At 38.0% G+C, this 19,646-nt stretch overlaps 1 protein-coding gene across 42 annotated transcripts in view; it reads left to right on the forward strand.

The window, feature by feature from the left end:
- PTPRD (protein tyrosine phosphatase receptor type D) overlaps positions 1-19,646 on the forward strand; it is a 1,860,044-nt gene that overhangs the window by 1,738,140 nt on the left and 102,258 nt on the right. For 23 of the 42 annotated variants that reach the window (XM_029056273.2, XM_029056262.2, XM_029056271.2 and 20 more), the window contains 3 exons: positions 831-1,040; positions 8,828-8,988; positions 17,014-17,028. In XM_029056273.2, the coding sequence (XP_028912106.1) occupies positions 831-1,040; positions 8,828-8,988; positions 17,014-17,028 (386 nt within the window). The remainder of the gene's footprint in view (positions 1-830; positions 1,041-8,827; positions 8,989-17,013; positions 17,029-19,646) is intronic. The other 19 variants (XM_029056268.2, XM_029056274.2, XM_029056275.2 and 16 more) reach the window with 2 other exon arrangements.

Here is a 19,646-nt window from a genome sequence, read left to right on the forward strand (position 1 = left end):
AAATTAACTTAAATTTTTTACATTATGTAACAGAGTAATCTCAAGACACAATAGAAGGGAGCATGACTTGCAATGGGAGGGAACTGAAAACCAAGACACCTTAAATCCTGAATTTGTTTTGAATATATAATGTGCCCTTAGGAAAGTCATTTACCATGTTATCACTTACCTAACATTCGTGTTGTGAAGCTTGAGGCTTAATATAATACTTAGAATCATTGAATATGAAGCACAGTGGAACTGCATATCAAAATTATATTATAATTATTTAAAATGTTTAATACCCATCAATTCTCTGGTGATGTGGAGGATTCTTTCCCCTGTGTAATATATACCTAATTGGAAAAAGTTAAATACATCATCAGAATCTTTAAGTTTGCTTTAGTTCTTTTTAAAGATAAAGACTTTTTTCATTACTACTTCCAAACAATGCAAAAATAGTTATATTTGAAAGCTTAGCTGTACCCTATCTTAGTTCACTGATCAGTGCTTATGGTTTAAACTGTTTTCCTTAGATCAGGATTACTATAATGTAGCTATAACTGTGTAGGCTTTATTAGTTTGGACAGTGATATATACTGTTGAAAACGTATCTAACCGACCCATGTATTAAATCTTAGCCATGCAGTAGCAAATAGTATCATGTTTGAACAAGGATGTCAAGAAATTGAAAGAATGGTGGAATTGAGATTTAGTGATACTGATAGACTCCCCGGAAAAAATTGCATTTAGTTGGTTCCTGGTTTTGAATTTAAGTTTTCCGAAGAAAGTGTCAGTAAGTGGTGTAATTGTTGTTTAATGTTTTCTTCCTTCTTCCCATTTTTTTAAAGCTGCTTAAGGAAATATCCAGAAGACGCAGAAGCATTCGCTTTGGGAGAGAAGTTGAATTAAAGCCATATATAGCTGCCCACTTTGATGTCCTTCCGACGGAGTTCACCCTGGGAGATGACAAACATTACGGTGGCTTTACAAACAAACAGCTCCAAAGTGGTCAAGAATATGTCTTCTTTGTTTTAGCTGTAATGGAGCACTCTGAATCTGTAAGTTTCATTGCTTCCCCCTTCTGCTTTTATCGACCTTCCCCAGCTTTTATGCTTTTCTGATTATTCTAAGCACATGCTTCAAGTCACCCTTCATGCCATATTTGGGTCTTCTCCCTATAAGTGTATGATCATTTGTGGAGAATGGCGACACTCAAGAAGAAAAATCAATGTGCCCTTCTTCGTTTAGTTCCAGTGAGCCTTTAGGCTAAAAGTATTTTTTTCGGTATGCATCCTGATGTGTGGTTTACATCTCTAACTGAAGGGAAAGGCTCACCTCTTATCATCCCTCTCTTCATCTTTTGCAAATCATGGTCTTGGCTTACAAGATCATTGCAGGAGTTACTGAGCCATGAACTCCACAACAGTATTGTTTGGGATGCCTAAAAACGGATTTATTTATTTATTTATTGCCAAAGGGCTGCTTGCCATTGAGATGATACTGCTTTTTCTCCAGAATCTTTGGGAAGAACTGCATAATGAGACATTCACATCCAACTACTGAAATTATAGTAATTTGCTAGTGACTTTATCAGAGAAATCTAAGTAGGTTAGAAAATAATTCAACAAGAAGGAAAATTCCTGAGATAATATAAATAATGACTTGTCTTCTACTAAGTAATTGATCTCTTTCTTATGTCCCTTTATGCTTGAGTTGTTTTAGCAGAATGTAATACTGTAAAAAAAATAAATTAAGCTAAGACAGAATTAGGCTGTGAAAAAAATGTGCAGCTCACATCAACATTTAACATCCCATTTTCTGTGTGGTAGCTATCTAATTGGTTACCAAATCTGACACACACAGCAACTGGATTCAGACAGTTATATAACTCCTTTATCAAAAGTCTGAGTCCCATCAAAAGATTCTCCACATCAGCTGGTTGTTCGTAACTGTGGGGCTTCTCTTCAAATGACCGGAGGGATTCCCAAGTGGAAAATCAAAATACAAAGGCAGTCTTTCTGCCTGGCTTAGCTTTGTGCACAGGACTTCATTTGAAAACAAAATGATGGCTCCACTGAATGATTAATGTGTAGGATCAGCTTTCCACTTCTACCATATGAAGGCGTAAAGCAGGACATAAAGGGGATGAAAATCTGGAAACCCTTTTATTTTAGAGATACCTGTGAGCAGTAAAAGAATTAAATAACTGCTGAACAGTATTCTGGAGAAAGATCTCTCAGAGCATGGAGGTATAACCAGAGAATAACAGTGATGGAGAATCCCAGCAACGTAAAATGTAAAAGCTCAACCAACCTAACCAATCTGTGCCAAACTAGGTCCTAATTTAAATATTCTCCCTGACATGTCTTCTCTTGCTTTTACATAGATTTTGAATGATAGAGATACCATACTTTTTCATAAATGACTGTTTTTCTAGAAAGTTCATGCAGACCTGCAGATGCATGGGGCTGTGTGTGTCTGTGAATATTATACCTGTATTCTCCCAAGTGCTTAGTACAGTGCTTTGCACATGGTAAGCACTTAATAAATATGATTGATTGATGTATAAATATCTTCATTGTTCATTTTTCCCTAACCTTATCTTCCTTCTGCTCTTGGTTAGCCCCATATAGTAAGCCTGATATATATTTGGGGCTGTGTCCATATACACATATATATATGTGTATATACGTGTAAGTATCTTAATTGTCCATTCTCCATAACCTTTCATCCTTCTGTCCTTGGTTAACATCACTTGCTTAACATTTTTCAAGCCTTATAAGCACATTATAAAATAGGATTTTTCCCTGAAGAATGGGCATACAATTCAGTAAAGCTAAAAGTATTCAGCATTTATATGGTCCTTCTCATTTCCAAAGTGCTTCATAACCTCCAATTAGTTAAAGTGTCCAACACTTTTTTTATACAACTAATTTGGGTCTGTATTATTAGCCATGAAAATTAAAGACAAGAGAACAAAGGCACAAAGAATTTAAATATTCATTCCTACTCAGGCAGGGAAAATTCTTTATCCTGTGAACAACAAATTAGTCCATTTCTGAATTGAGCTCAGTTTTTCTTTCAGGAACTTCAGTTGGTTTCAGCTAGTCTAACCACAGAGTATGGTTGGCAGGGCATGAAAGTAATTGTACGTATGAATTTTCCTGATGTTATTATTTCCAAAGATACTTCTTTGAAATGATCAGTGAAATTTTCCTATTTCAGTCCCCTCAAGTACCCACTGCTTCAGTCTAATATGTGTTTGTATCATATTAGCCAGAGATTTTATATAAATCTACATTTTTATGTATACAACTGGCAAGTAGGGGGATGTTAGCTGTCGGCAATTAGTAACGTCCTGGCAAGCTGGGACATGAATATTTCCGCATTTGGGAGCCCAACCAGGAAAGGGATCCATGAGTCGGATTGGTCTAGTTTGGCTAAAGCCCTGGTGTGATGAGCTAAAATTAGTATCTTTGCCTCACCAGATAGTGTGCAAAACATAGTGTTCCGGAAGTTGTTTTGATAGAATGGAGAGCTGACTCAGCTGATGTCAAGTTAAACTTTGCCAATCTATGCCAACTTTGCCAAGCAGGTTCTGATGTCATATTTTGATGGTCCAAGATGCAAAAGTCTGCATCACAAGATGAAGGAGCTATGTCACCCTGAGATTTGGCACCACAAGGATATCAAGTTGTTATAATCTCAGGGTGATTTAGCTCCTTCATCTTCTGATGCAGACTTTTGCAACTTGGACCTTCTCAACAATGTTAAGTTGATGTTGCTTTTGGACAATCCAATATTTAATTGTAGACAATTTGTTTTAGTTCCACTGGAAACTCTAGGACTGAATTTTCTAATTTCACTTTTATATTTCAATTTTTGAACATCTATGACTCAATTATTTGACTGCCTAACACATAAAGATAGAACGGCGGCATAGAATATTTATCAAAATGGTGTCCTGATATTTCCTGACAGAAATTGAATGAAACTATGTTCTTCATAGATATTAGTCTTCCATAAGAGCAGTGGATAAAGCAAATCCAAGAGATAAATTTACCATCAGATTATTACATGCTATTCACTAAACCTAGTGGCAGATTTGTTTATATAACTTAGAAGTGACTGAATATGAAGGAATTCAATACAAATTTAATTACGATAGCTACTAACAGAGCTTCATAATTGTACCAATACTTATGCATTGTTAGTTTTATGTCATTTCCACCTATGTTGTAGTCATTTTGTTCTTTTGTCTACTGGAAGACACAACTTTTCTAATCCTGCTCCAATCATTAATTGATTTTATTCAGTCTTGTCCAAGCCCTTTTGATCTCACTGGCCTATCACTTTCTGTCTCTTCAGTGGGGGTAACCCTTAATACCCTCTATATCACAGGAATATCACAGCTCTGTCATTCACCCTACACATCCCATCCGTCACCAAGACCTGCCGGTCTCACCTTCATAATATCGCCAAGATCGCCCTTTCCTCTCCACCCAAATGGCTATCTTACTGGTACAGGCTCTTATAATATCCCGGCTGGAGTATTGTGTCAGCCTTCTCTCTGATCTCCCTTCCTCCTGTCTCTCCCCGCTCCAGTCTATTCTTTATTCCGCTGCCCGGCCCATCTTCCTGCAGAAATGCTCTGGGCATGTCACTCCCCTTCTTAAAAACCTCCACTGGTTGCCAAACAATCTCCGCACAAAACAAAAACTTCTCACTCTAAGATTCAAGGCTCTCCATCACCTTGCCCCCTCCTACCTCTCCTCCCTTCTCTCCTTCTACTGCCCACCCCGTAGGCTTCACTCCTCTGCCCCCCACCTCCTCACCATCCCCCCATTCTCACCTATCCCACCGTCGACCCCTGGCCCAAGTCCTCCCGCTGTCCTGGAATGCCTTCCCTCCTCACCTCCACCAAACTAACTCTCTTCCTCTCTTCAAAGCCCTACTGAGAGCTCACCTCCTCCAAGAGGCCTTCCCAGAATGAGCTTCCCCTTTTCCTTCTGCTCCCTCTGCTCCCTCTCTGCCCCCCTTCACCTCCCCTCTGCTAAGCCCTCTTTCCCCCCCTTTCCCTCTGCTCCTCCCCCCTCCCTTCCCCTCCCCTCAGCACTGTGCTCGTCTGCTCATTTGTATATATTTTTATTACCCTATTTATTTTGTTAATGAGCTGTACATCCCCTTGATTCTATTTATTGCTATTGTTTTTGTCTGTCCCCCCAATTAGACTGTAAGCCCGTCAATGGGCAGGGATTTTCTCTATCTGTTGCCAAATTGTACATTCCAAGTGCTTAGTACAATGCTCTACACATAGTAAGCGCTCAATAAATACTATTGAATGAATGAATGAATGAATAGATGAAGATTAATTTATAAAATTTAGGAAAAAAACCCCAAAATCATTTGGAATGTCTCAAAGTCCTAAAATAGTCCAAGGCTCTATGATGCCTGATTGTGATCCTCTTATTTAAGGGGGCCTAGGGGTCAACAGTTCAATCTTAAGAACACAAAGGACAATTAGCCTCCCTCTATCCCCTTCCTTATTCTCTCTTTGACTGCTTTTCAGTCAATCAGTGGTATTTAGCACTTTCTGGGTACAGAGCACTACATTAACTGTTTGGGAGTTTATTGAGATGCTACACCATTCATTCATTCATTCATTCATTCATTCATTCATTCATTCATTCATTCTGGGTGGCAGATTTTTCTATTTTAGAGTGGAAGTCACTACTACACACCTAAAATACTGCTCCTTTCTCCTTTTTTATGGTATTTCATTAGGTCTTACTATGTGCCAGGTGCTGTACTAAGCGCTGGGGCAGATACAAACTAATCAAGTTGGACACAGTCCATGTCCCACATGAGGCTCACAGTCTTAATCCCCATTTTACCGATGAGGTACCTGAAGCACAGAGAAGTTAAGTGACTTGTCCCAGGTCACATAGCAGACATGTGGTAAAGCAGGGATTAGAATCCAGGTCCTTCTGACTCCCAGACCCATTCTGTATCAACTAGGCCACATAGCTTCTCTGTTTTGGTAATCCATTTGTCAGGAGGCCGAGGCTGGACCAGATGATCTCTTGAAGTCTCTTATCTTTATGGTTCTCAGCGGGCATCAATCAATCATGGTATTTGAGTGTTTACAATAATAACAATAATAATAATAATCCCTGTTAAGCACTTCCAATGTTCCAAGCACTGTTCTAAACTCTGGGGTAGATACAAATTGATCAGGTTGGACACAGTCCCTGTCACACATGGAACTCACACTCTTAATCCCCATTTTATATCTTAGTTATCTGAGGCCCAGAAAAGTTAAGTGACTTGCCCAAAGTCACACAGCAGACACATGGCAGAGCCAGGAATAGAGCCCAGGTCCTTCTGACTCAGAGGCCCGCTATGCACTAAACTACGGAGCACTCTGTATGTAGAGAACTGTACTGAGAGTTTGAATTGGGTCTTTGTTCTTCATCCTTTCTTCTATGTTCCTTGTTCTTCCTCTTCCTACTACTTATCGTTGTCGTTGGAGCCCCATCCATGCAGACAATGAAACCAATCAACCACCAGCTCTCAACCAGCTCTCGTGCTGCTCATTCTGCTCCATAAACTGCTTGTCCCAGACCAAGACTGAACCTATGAGTTCTTATTTCTGGTGGCTGATTTGGTTCCACACTGGATCAGAATGCTTTGAGGCAGTGTTGTGCACACAGTAAGCGCTCAATAAATACCATTGAATGGTTCAGCTGTTCAATCAAAGAAAGAGGCTAGGCCCCCTAAAGTGCTGGGCAGGGTCAGTTGCGCCAATTCACCATACTGTCAGGATGGCTCTGATGATTATTTCTGTTGGAACCATATTCAGTGGAAAGCTTTGCTTCCTTTCGTCATTTTGAAAAATCTCTGACTTTCCAATGGATTGGTTTTTCCTTTCTCATTCAGAGTACCAAGAATTGTATATGAATTATAAAAGGGGAATTTATCACAAATCAGACAGGTTCTTTAGTCAGTTTTAGGAATCAAATTGCAGTTGTTTGTATAAGCATGTGAAATGAAAAATTTGGTCATTTCAAATAAAAAAGTTGGTTTTCATTGGGAGATTTCTTTTTTTAATATTACTTCAAGAAACAACTGCCTGCAGGCTGCTCCTTGGTTGTTGGGTTCTTTAAAGGATATGAGAGCTATGTTATAATGAACAAAGCCTTGACCTCAAGTTTTATCCCAAACCTCTCATGAGCCTGGAAAAGTTTGGGTAACCTTTTTGTGTAATGCCTTCTTTTCATATTCACACAATTTTTTTTTTGTGTTTCCTCACTAGAGTTGGAAATGACAATACTAAAATGCTTCGTAAAACTATGTTTTTAGGTCCTTCTTTCTTGGTAAACCAAAATTACTCTTTGAAATATTAATTTTAGAATTTTCTAGACCAGAAAAATTTGGACTTGTTAGATGCTTATCATTCTCAAAGTCCTTAATTATTCAAGACAAAATCCATAAATTACAAACATTAAAATTAACAGATTAAGCAGTCAAACTTCAGTCATACAACCATTAGAATTTAATGGGTGACTACTATGTTCAGAATATTCTACTAGACACTTGGAGAAGTAGAAGACTAGTATGGAGTTCTTATCCTATGCACTGCATATGTGTATGTACTCCAGTTAATTTCCTTGGGTAAATGTTACCTCTGGTACGTTTTTGACTGTCTTGGGTGTGTGTCTCATCATTTTTATCACTTCAGTATAGAACCCTCACCTCAAAAACAAGATTTGAATATCATCAAGTATTCTTAACAGTAAAAAAGAACCATAAAAAAAATTTGATACTAAAGCCCAATAGCATAAAATAAGCAAGTTTGCTTTAAGATAGTATATGCCAAGAAGTACCCCCAGTTTAGCATTTATTTGTGCCATTTGCAAACACGAAAAATGAGTTGCCAAGCAGATGTTTTTTGTTTGTGAGTCATGGAAATAAAAGCTAAAATAAAATCTAAATTTTTTTTTTTAAATTCAAAATTTAAGCACAATTTTACCGGAAATAAAAAACCCAGATAATTACCAACCAATTATATATATTTTTAACTCAAATTATAACTGGATTTATGAAGGGTACCTCTTCCCCATTTCTCCAAGTACATATACAGAAATAAATGCAACCCTTTGTAATGGAAAATAAGCATCTGGTCTCATGCCTTGATGAGCTATGTCCTGATAAAAAGATGAACTTGTTATGCAAGCAACATGCCACGTGGACTAAGCCTTCATCCCTTCAGACTTGGCAGGAATTCACTTCAATCATTTACCCTCCCTCACAATCCTCCACCAATTCTATTGTCTCGTTCTATTTCATATTCTGCACCAAACATCTCCTAGTATAAAGGCTATCTACTCATCCTGAAAGTGACAATGACGTTAATGGGGAAGTAGGTTCATGGAACTCTCAATAAGTAATCCTCAGCATTAGGGAAGAGCTAAAGGAAAAAAAATACCTGGCCTGGGAAAAAAATTGAGGGGAGTAACAAATGTTTGTTTTTGTTTTTCTTTTCTGTGAGTGTATAAAATTTTTTAGGAGTTCAAAATATCCTTTGCACTCTCTCAGAAGTTTGTTTACAAAGTTGTCCCACTTGTCCCAATTCAGGAAACACTTTCAGAAAGTAAATTACTGGAAATATCCTCCATTAGAAATGTATATGGTTCACTAGTCTATGTGAAATAGTATTGATTTGCTAACTTAGTATCTTATTCAGAGTATCATACCTTTTGCTGTTTACATGATTTATGAGTGAGATCATTGTTTTAAAATGGTATTTAATGACAACTCAATTCACCTCTTTCTTTTTACATAGACAATGTATGCAACCAGCCCCTATTCAGATCCTGTCGTGTCCATGGACCTTGACCCCCAACCAATTACAGATGAAGAAGAAGGGTTGATTTGGGTTGTAGGACCAGTACTTGCAGTTGTGTTTATCATCTGTATTGTCATAGCTATTCTCCTCTATAAAAGGTAAGTTTACCTAATATTTCAATAGGATTTAGGCCATTTCTTCCATTGGGCATTTGATAAAAATATTTTATACCTTCCATTTATAATTTATAATATATAAACATAATCCAGTGGTTTTAGCAATTTGAAACAAGTGTTTTTATAGTTGGATAGTTGAATATTCTGAACAAAATCTTGTGTGATTTTCTTTTTGCTTCACTTTCAGTTAGTTGAACTGTATCTGCATTTGTATGTTAGCTAAAAAAAATCTTTGATTATTCACAGACTGTATATTCATTATTTGTTCACACAAATGGGAGCACACCAAGACATGTCTGTGCGTACTCAATACTAGTAATTGATGAATTTACATTTTGACCTTGAAACATTATTATCAATTTTGCAAAGTGAACTTTTTTACAGGTATAACAATCACTCATAGATATTTTCAGTAAAGTAAATGAAGAAATTGAAAGGTTAAATATAAAATAGAAATGACAATACACTGAAAACTGGGCTTTCAAATTTTCCTTATTTTCAGGACTTTGTTCACCAATAGGTATTACTCAAGACTTTTCATATACATTTATCTTTTTTTATATACTTTACCATCTGTTCACCAATAGGCCTTCCTGGTTTCAGCTACCACGTTTAAATGGACTACTCCCAAGCTGATTGGCCAATCCCAACATCTCTAATATTTAATTCTCCAAACTTCTGGGCATCACATTTTTCTGCCAGATCACATTCAGTGAAACTGAAGGGGTGAAAATATTTCTTCTTTCAAAATCTTTTTTTGTTTAATGATATTTGTTAAGCACTTACTGTGTTCCAAGCAACATATTAAGTGCTAGGATAGATACAAGCTGATCATTTTGGACACAGTCTGTGTCCCACATAAAGCTCACAGTCATAATTCCCATTTTACAGATGAGGTGACAGGCACAGAGAAGTGAAGGGACTTGACCAAGGTCACAAGCAGACAAATGGCAGAGCCAGTATTAGAACCCATGCCCTCCTGACTCCCGGGCCTGTGCTCATTCAATTAGGCCATGCTGCTTCTCTTTTGCATCATTTTCTCCTTTTTACTGCTGAACTATTCATCCTTTTTCATTCAAGATTTAGCTTTTTTGTTGCCTTCCCCCTTAACCTCTTAAATATCACTATAATTTGACATTTCTTTACAGCATTTCTTAATTCTAAAATCTCTTCTACTTTCTACACCTATTTTATTTCATTGTTTTAAAATCCCAATCCCTTGTCTATTTCTCTTTTTTCAATCAAGCTAGTGCCACCAAAATGATTATATTCTCTCACTGCTCTAGCTACCTCATCTCTCATCTCTTACTTCTTCCTTCCTCCTCAGGAATTCTAAGCCTTGATCAGTGAGCTCTGCACTACTGACTTCTAGAACTTTACATATCTTTCCCTTGTTCTTACAGTGTGACCAAGTGGAAAGATTGTGGGTCTGAGAGTCAGAGAATCTATGTTCTAGACCAGCTCTGCCCCTGACTTCGTGTGTGACTTTGGGCAAGTCAATCAGTAGTATTTATTGAACATCTATGACATTCAGAGTACTCTACTAAGCCATTGACAGAGTACTCTAGAATTAGTCTACGTAATCCCTGTTCTTAGGAAGCTTACAGTCTAGTGGGGGAGACAGACATTAAAATGATATACAGATGGTATATGGGATATGTACTCAAGTGCTACAAGAGGTTATGGGTATGTAAATGGCAGGGAAGTGCTGAAGATGGCATTCATTCATTTATTTATTAATTCATTCAATCACATTTATTGAGCACTTACTGTGTGCAGAGCACTGTACTAAGTGCTTGGAAGAGTACAACACAGCAATAAACAGTCACATTCCCTACTCACAACAGGCTTACAGTGTAGAGGGGGGAGACAGACATCAATACGAATGCAAATAAATAAAATTACAGATATGTACATAAGTGGTGTGGGGCTGGGAGGGGGGAACAACAAAGGGAGCAAGTCAGGGTGATGTAGAAGGGAGAGGGAGGTGAGGAAAAATGGGGTTAGTCTGGGAAGGCCTCTTGGAGGAGGTGTGCATTCAGTAAGCCTTTTAGGGGGAGGAGAGTAGTTGTTGGATTTGAGGAGGAAGGGCATTCCAGGCCAGAGGCAGGACATGGGCTAGGGATGGCGGGGAGACAGGTGAGATCGTGGCACAGTGAGAAGGTTAACACTAGAGAAGCGAAGTGTGGGCTGTAAAAAGAGAGAATCCAGGTGAGGTAGGAGGGATCAAGGTGGTGGAGTGCTTTAAAGCCAATGCTGAGGAGTTGTTGAGGGTAGCTGTGGGATATGGATTGGGGAAATTAGAAAATTAATTGAGGTAGGCCTCCTAGAAGAGATATGATTCCTGCAAGACTCTTTGTCATAATGCTAGCTCTTTCTACTTCACATGATGTTAAGAGAAAAAAAAATCAGTTTGTCTGAAAGTGTGACCTTTATCTGCATACACTAGTAGTTTGGAGATCACTAAAGATAAAAATTTCCACCTGCAATCTAAAGTTATAATATTCCTAGGGACCACCTACCATTACCGTTTGGATTATATAGATCAGAATGGAAAAATGCCTTGTTTAGAGCTCATTTTTTGCTGTACTATACTAGAGTCCACCTGACGCAGGATTCAGAGGTTTCTCAAAATGTATTCAGTAATTTTGGGGGGGCTTTTCAACGGTATTTGTAAAGTGCTTACTATGTATCAGGCAGAGTACCAAGCTCTGGAAGTTCAGATTTAATGGTGATGCATGAGCAGAAAGCACAATTTGATAAGTTATTGGAAAGCCACTGGAATTAAAGGATACTGTAGTTTCTTTTTTGGCAATTTAATACAAGTGCAGAGGTTTTTAATAGAGACACTAAAAAAGTCTGTGTGGATGGGGCAATATCCTGGATCTTTGGTTTTTTCCTCAAAAAGACCTGAAACCATCCATCCAGCTTAAATCTGTGTCTGTGGGTCCTTTTTTTTTCCAACTAATATGAAAATATTCCACTTCCTTCATTCTCTTGTTCAGCACTGGTTCTCTTGTTCAGCACTGGGCACAATGATGGCTTCAATTGTGATTAAAATTTTGAGACATTATATGCATCATGTCCCCACATTTACTTAGACATATTAAAAGAAAGTCCTGATAGAATACTAATATATAGACAAAGAATTTGGTACAATGTTTAGCTCAAATTTATTATTAAGAACCAATTCATAAGGCATAATATTGGAAATATGAAATGACTTGAAACAGTCCATGCACTCCATTCTCCCGTAGCATAGGGATTGCATTCTTTGCTAATTGTATGCTAAGGAGTGCCCTGTCCAGTGCCATGCAAAAGCTCCTGTAAACACAACCATTGCTTCTCACACTCTCATTCCATATAAAAAGAGGTTCATGTTGTTAGAAAAATATTCCCTATGTTACTGCCGAATTGAGTTCATGTGTATAGCTAAGCATATGCATATCATATTATGTCTTCATATGTTTCATATTTTAGGGGCTTGCTTTTGAACGGCTTCAGTTGGGTTTTCATCAGATTTCACTGGACCTCCAGCTTCAAAGTTACTCTCTCATTGAGATTACTGTCTAGCTTCCTATTTTGCTTTAAATGGGATGGATGTGCTGTTAAATGTTAGTATTCTTTAGTTGAATGTTCTGGGTGATGGGTTGTACAGACATCAAGGTTGGGCTTTGCTGATTAGCTTGATGTTCACATACTGGCTATTGTGTGATCCCTGCAGATCAGTAATGCTTGGTTGCTCTGCTATCTGGTCTGCCCTGCACCACACAGGGCAACAGTAATATAAACATACTTCAAGCCTTACTCATAGACAGTATCATAGTCAACGAGACGTCACTGTTCAGATTTGCCTAGATCCAAGATGTGTTCCTCTCGTTTGGCACTAAGCTTATGTGTTTCAGTTTTTTATACCACATTTCAGCACCAATATATATCCACATACTAGTCGGTTCAGATAATGGCACATTTGTGATGAGTTTGTCCATACTCTTATAAGTGTTTTTTTTCTCCATAGTATCCATTTTGATGTAGACATATGCACTGAGATGATGGCAAAAGCCTTATTCTTTAGAGTTAGGCATAGCTAGAGTCATCTGAGCAATCCATCAGTGACATTTATTGAGCACTTACTGGGTGCTTGGAAAAATACAGTACAGTAGAGTTGGTAGAAATAATCCCTCCCCACAGGGAAACTTCCCCACAAGGAGCTGATGGTCACTAATACCTCTAGGATCTTCGGGAAGACTTGAAGCTAGCAATGGACTCACTGCAGTACCAAGACTTATAAATCCTCTCTCTCAAGAGACTGAGGATCTTTCATATTTTTAAATTAATTTTTAAAGATTATCCTAATCATTATGAAATCCTATCCATCTGGTTGATAGAGCCTATGCATTCACTTTGCTAATGTGTTCACTGTAGGGCCTGTCTCTATTTTGTAGACTCTAAATATCTCAATCTTTGTGAAGCTTCCACACAGCAGAAGAAATCTGTCTTCCAATTGGTGTCTGTGAGGCTGAACTATCTTCTCTGGTGATCTCCCAACAGTACATTGCTACATTATTTAATACTGTACTTTTCTGTGTCCTTAAATACTTTATCCTCCCCATTCCAACCCCCTCAAAAACACACATGTACGTATCCCCCTTTGGGTCACCTTCAGGAACTGTTTGGGTATTAGCCTGTCATCCATTTTCCTCAAATATCCCACCCAGTAAAACTAGATGTTGGGAGCATTGCTTCAGTGCTGGAGACTGATAGGACCTTATTTTTGATAATCTTGCCCTGCTATTTGATGTTGAGTATGGTTTGTAGGTGACATTGGTGAAATTGCTTAAGAAGTTGTAACTGTTGCACATTTAAAAGTTTAAATGGGCATTTAACCCCTATCCCCCACACCTCCTTAGCACTTATGTATATATCCTTGTAGGTGATTGCCTCCACTATCTGTAATTATTTTTAATGTTTAATATCTGTCTCCCCCACTGGGGGCTATAAACTTTATAAGGGCAGGAATTGTGTCTACTAGTACAGTGCTCTGTATAGCACAAGTGCTAAATAAATGCAATCGATTATTTGAAGTGCATACGATAGCAGGTCCAGTTCTCACCACTGTATATAGAAGATTGGTTAAAACAACAGTCTTATAGATTTTCAGTTTGGTAAGGAACATAGTACCCTGTTTTCACCACACTCTGGAATAATCACAACCATTATAGTATGTATTAAGTATTTATTAGGTGCTAGAGGAGCAGCCTGGCCTTGTGGATAGAATACAGGCCTGAGGGTAAGAAGACCATGGTAATAATCCCAGCTCCGCCACTTGTCTGCTGTGTGACCTTGGGCATGTCACTTCACTTCTCTGTGCCGCTGTTCCCTCATGTAAAATGGGGATTAAGACTATGAGCCCTATGTAGGACAGGGACTGTGTCCAACTCGAATATTTTGTATCCACCCCAGTGCTTAGAACAGTGCCTGGCATATAGTAAGTGCTTAACAAATACCATAATTATCATTTTTATTATTAAATCCTGGGGTAGATAAAAAATGAACTTGTCAGACATAGGCCCTGTCCCACATAGGACTCACAGTCTAAGAGGTCTCAAGAGACTGATACCTCATTTCCATTTTACAGATGAGAAAACTGAGTACCCAAGACCTGAGTACCTGAGTGCCCAAGGTCCCACAGCAGGCCATATTTGCCTATGCCTATAGCATTTCCTATACTTATATCATTATAGATTGTCCAGTAGAAGTCAGTGACAGTATTGCATTCTGGGCAACCAGTGTATTTTTTTATGTTTAGGGTTTTCCAGACTATTAAATGACAGATAACAACTATGTCATGTCACAAGCACCCTTTGCCAGATTTGTTATCCTTATCTGGTTTCGCTTACCACCCATTGCCGCCCACTCTGGTTGGCACACCAGTCTGCAGTCTGGAGGTTTCCCTCCTGAGCGATAGGACGGAGACCCCAATTATTGGCCGGTGCCTGCTTCATATCCCCCCTAGCCTCTCACTTGTGTCCCACTCAGAAGAGTTTCACTCCTCTTTCCTGTAAGTTCTGCCTCTGGGCATCTCTTCCCCTAGGAGATCCAGGATGCCATGGAGTTGGAGGTACCTGTGTCCCTACACCCAGAACCTCTCCTTGAGGATTCTGCATGGATGTCTTCCCTTGTCAGTAATTTGTGCCTCTTGGGCTTTGAGGACTTGGAAAATCTCTGGCCATTTTCTTATTCCTCTTTTCCAGTGGGGATTTGTCTATTCGGATGGGCAATTTTCCTCTTTCCTCAGTGTTGTCTCTTCTATTCTAAACAGCATTCTTCTTTTTCCACAATGACTCTTCTATTCTGAGCGGTGCCTTTTCTCCTCTTCTTGTGAAAGCATGAACTTTTCTCTGTGGGGGCATATGGCATTACCATTTCCCCCCCATTCCTACTCCCAAGATTCCTGGCTCCAGGGGTTATGGGGGTCTCACAGGGCCCCCAGTGCCTAATCCCCATCCTCCCTGCTTCTCAGTTGATGCTGTGTTATCCATTGGGGTAGCAGGTGTTAATATAAAGCCACTGGAAGTTTCTGCAAAAAAAAAGATATTAAAAGAGAAAGATGTTGTCTTTTTCTCTTTATCTCTCTATGTCACTGTGTTTAGAGAGCAGACTCCAGTGGCCCTTTTCACTTGCCAGATTTTTCTTGGTGGGTGCACATTCATTTATACAAGACATACTTGAGTATATGTGCATATATTCACATACCAGTAATAATTTGTGCATTGTATTGTTTATCAAGTGATCAAAGATTTTAAAAGTAAACTTATAATTTTCATTTTACAGTGTAAGTGCTTATTTAGTAAAGGGTGTCTTTGTGATTCATAGAGACTAAATCTTGCCCAACAAATGATCTGGATCTCTATCCCGAGCCATATTTTCTCTCCCTTCGAACCTTCTTTCCATGGATTTGGACAGAGAAGCAGGAAGTCAAATGAATCTTGTGATTCCTAAACTAGTCTAAGGATTTTTAAGTTATATAATATGACAGAATTTTCTAATTCTGGGCCTCTAATAAGATTTAACCTCTCAGTTCCTTTAGCTGTTCTATGAAGAAATTATACTTTAGAAATCTTTCTCTTAGGAGAGTCAGGTGAATTAATGCATGTTCACAAACAGTTTATGTAGAGATATAACTTTTTGAACAGTCAATGTATTAGATGAAAAGCATCTGTGAGTATGTCTTGTATTAGGAAAAGCACACATGTCTTGTATTAGAAAAGTATTAAATTGGCCTCGTTTTGGGTAGCCATAAAGTGCTTTTTCTATATTACCTCAGCTATGTAGAGAGGTCATACCCTGTAGATTCACAATGTTGTGTATTATTCTTTCAGAACAGGAAAATGTATTTAATCCTTTATTGGAAAAAGATTTATGATTATCTTTCACATCAAGTGCTGTTTAGAGAAATTGTTTCTGCCACTATATTACCTAGAGGTATATAATTCAATTGTACAGAAATTGAGTGTTGTTTGATGCAACTTACAGATATTTCATAAAGGAATAAATACCTACTTAACTAAGGCATCTTAACTGCCTTTTAGGCAGATCTTTTTTGCAGAACTTTGCCATGCTAAATTTAGATATTAGTCTTTTCCCCAGCTTGTATCACATTAAGTAAAAATCAAATTTTACATCTAACATTATTCCCCTCCTGGAATATACTGATTGTGGCATTGTTTTGTATGTGGCCGCCAAAAGAGAATGTGACACTAATACAAAAATATTTTTTTCAGCAGCCAAAGACTCTCATTTGAATGTAACACTGTTCTCCATTCATTCCATGATTAGAAGGCATTAAATGTTTTGATAAGCTGTCATTTCCGAATTTGTGTAAGTTATATGTCTTCACCGGAGAGCACCCATTTCTTGAATCTCCGGTTGTCATGGTTACTCTTCTTGCCATTGGCCAACTAACATTTAGCCTTTTTTCCCCCTCTTTGCTGCATTAAAATGGAGCAGTAAACCTGACAGGTGAGAAGCAAAGAACACTGTCCAATTTTTCCCAACAAGGAAAAAAAATGCAAGCAGTTTTTGAAGTCTGTGATGATGGACTTAAAAAAAAAAATCAGATTCATTGGACACAGGCATAAATACATGAAACCTTTATCATTTGTAAATCCTACAGCAAGTAATAATCAAATGAATGGAAATAATTTACAGCATGTTTTATCCTGTCTTTGCAGAAGAAATCGATTTTTTTAGTTTGAATTTTTTTCATAACCTCTTAGGAAAGATGGTCTTTTGGTTTCTGGTCAGGCTTGAAAGAGTTTTTGTGTGAGGTTGGAAAATAAGTGTAGAACAGAAATGAATGTTACAGTACATTCTCATGTTGGTATTTTGTCAGGAATTATCAGGTTTTAATTTGGACTTAGATCACTTGTTTGTATCTCCTCATCCTGGTGAACATGGTATCTTGGTACTACATTTCTGTGTAGTTGTCAGAAAAATTTCAAATCAGACTTAGGCTCATCTTCTAGGTTCTGAAGGATTAGCCCCCAACTCCCCAACCAACCTTTTAATATATGTTCTCCTAGCCAGGCATCCCCTCTCCCAGTCTGCAGTAGTTGCTGTCCCCGGGCCTGGGTTTACCCAGCATTAAAAAGCCCATTTGTTTCTAGGTTATTTGAATTCAGAAATCTGTCTTACTTCAGATGTTATAACTTTCAGCAATTGAGAGCGGGTAGATCTTTTATCTTCATATTCAGCGAAGGTACCATAATCCTTGACCATTCTTTTCTCATTTTCTGCATCATTTAAGTCAGATATCAAAATTCTTCATAAATAATCTCCTCTAATGCCATATTCCTTGCACCTTTTTATGAGTACTCTACTAAGGGAAGAGATCCTAAAGACCCAACAAAATCTGACAACATCAACAATCTCCTATGTGGTCACAGAATGCAGAATAGGACCTTGTTCTTATCCTCGCCCAAGCTCTTATTCTAAGAACTCCTTTAGAATACAATGTTCCTACTCAGAAGACAAGGGATTTGTTCTCATGCAATCATCCATGCATAAAAGTATGGTATGCCAACAAAATGCTGAGCCGGTTATCTACAATTTTGATGGCTATTGCTATTTTCCTTGTGAGTTTATAATGAATTTCCAAATTGAAGTGGCTGCTGAATGATATTTTGGAAAAAATTCCAGTACTGAAGTCCACATGGTGCCTACTCTTGACTACAATACCATTTTGGTTCTGTAACAAATGCTCTTTTGCCTTTATTACCATCAGTTAATGGAATTCACCATTGTACTATGAACTTACCAGGAAAATCCAGCATGTATGAATGTATATATATATATATATATATACACACATATATATATATATATATGTATACACAGACATACATGGAAAACTCATAATATAATTAACATAGTGTATTTCATACATATACCTTTGGAATAGCCCAGAGTGAATTCAGCATAAGGAAATCCAGGTCAATTCATATTCCCTTGAGACTGTGCACCATTAAACATCTTGATGTCCATTTTCAGGCTGGACCATATGAATTCCTTAGACCACAGAAAGTTAGTTACAGCTCTATCAGACTTCTAAACCTACTGAAATCATCAAAAAAGTCAGTTATGGTTCAGGGTGTGAGACTAGAATCTCTGAAAATCAGAAACAGGTTTTTAGATTTGCTTTAGTGTTTACACAATGCTTAAAAGTACCCTGAGCTTCAGAGTTGATCCCACACTTTTGTGGGTGTCCCAGGACTAGGATTGGCCTAGGAGCCATGCATTAGCTCTTGAGTAAGGCACTGTGACATTCAATATAGCAAAGGCATCATGAAATACTAGATGCCAAGGGAGAAAATGGCATTTTGAAAGTATGGCAGAAAGTAGAGAAACAGAGAATGTGTCTACCAACTCTGTTATAATATACTCTTACTCTCCCAAATGCTTAGTACAGTGCCCTGCACACAGTAAGCCCTTAATAAATATGATTGATTGATATTGATTGATTATGTTCCTAATGGCTATAGTTTCCTCTAGGCTCAATGAAGAAAGGATGGGTGAATTTTCCCATGCAAATACATTTATATTCCACTGAATTATTCCAGTTTTGCATTAAAGTTTAGTTCTTACTTTCATAATCTGGCTACAGATTTATAAAGGATGAAGGCAGGTTGAAAATGGAATTGTTATTGACCAAATTCTACAGCACCAGGATTGGGGGACAGCCATTAAGCCTGAAGGTAGTAGATTCATGGGAAACAAACCAAAACAAAACAAAAACACCTTTTTCATCTGTGAGTAGTAACCATATGGAATTTGGCAGCAGAAGATATAGGTTCAAGAAGTGTATGGATAAAATAATGAGTGAGCTGTCTGTCCATAAAGAGGGATTAGATATAAAGGTTAGAGATACTATAATTGTTTATTATTATTAATAATAATAAATTATTATCATGGTATTTGTGAAGCACTTACTGTGTTGCCAGGCACTGTGCTAAGCGCTGTGGTGGATTTAAGCAAATCAGGTGGGATACAGTCCCTGTCCCACATGAGGCTCACAGTCTCAATATGCACTTTACAGATGAGGTAACTGAAGCACAGAGAAGTGAGGTGATTTGCCCAAG

Source organism: Ornithorhynchus anatinus, chromosome X5 (assembly GCF_004115215.2).
Source record: "Ornithorhynchus anatinus isolate Pmale09 chromosome X5, mOrnAna1.pri.v4, whole genome shotgun sequence".
In the NCBI taxonomy this organism is placed as follows: Eukaryota; Metazoa; Chordata; class Mammalia; order Monotremata; family Ornithorhynchidae; genus Ornithorhynchus; species Ornithorhynchus anatinus.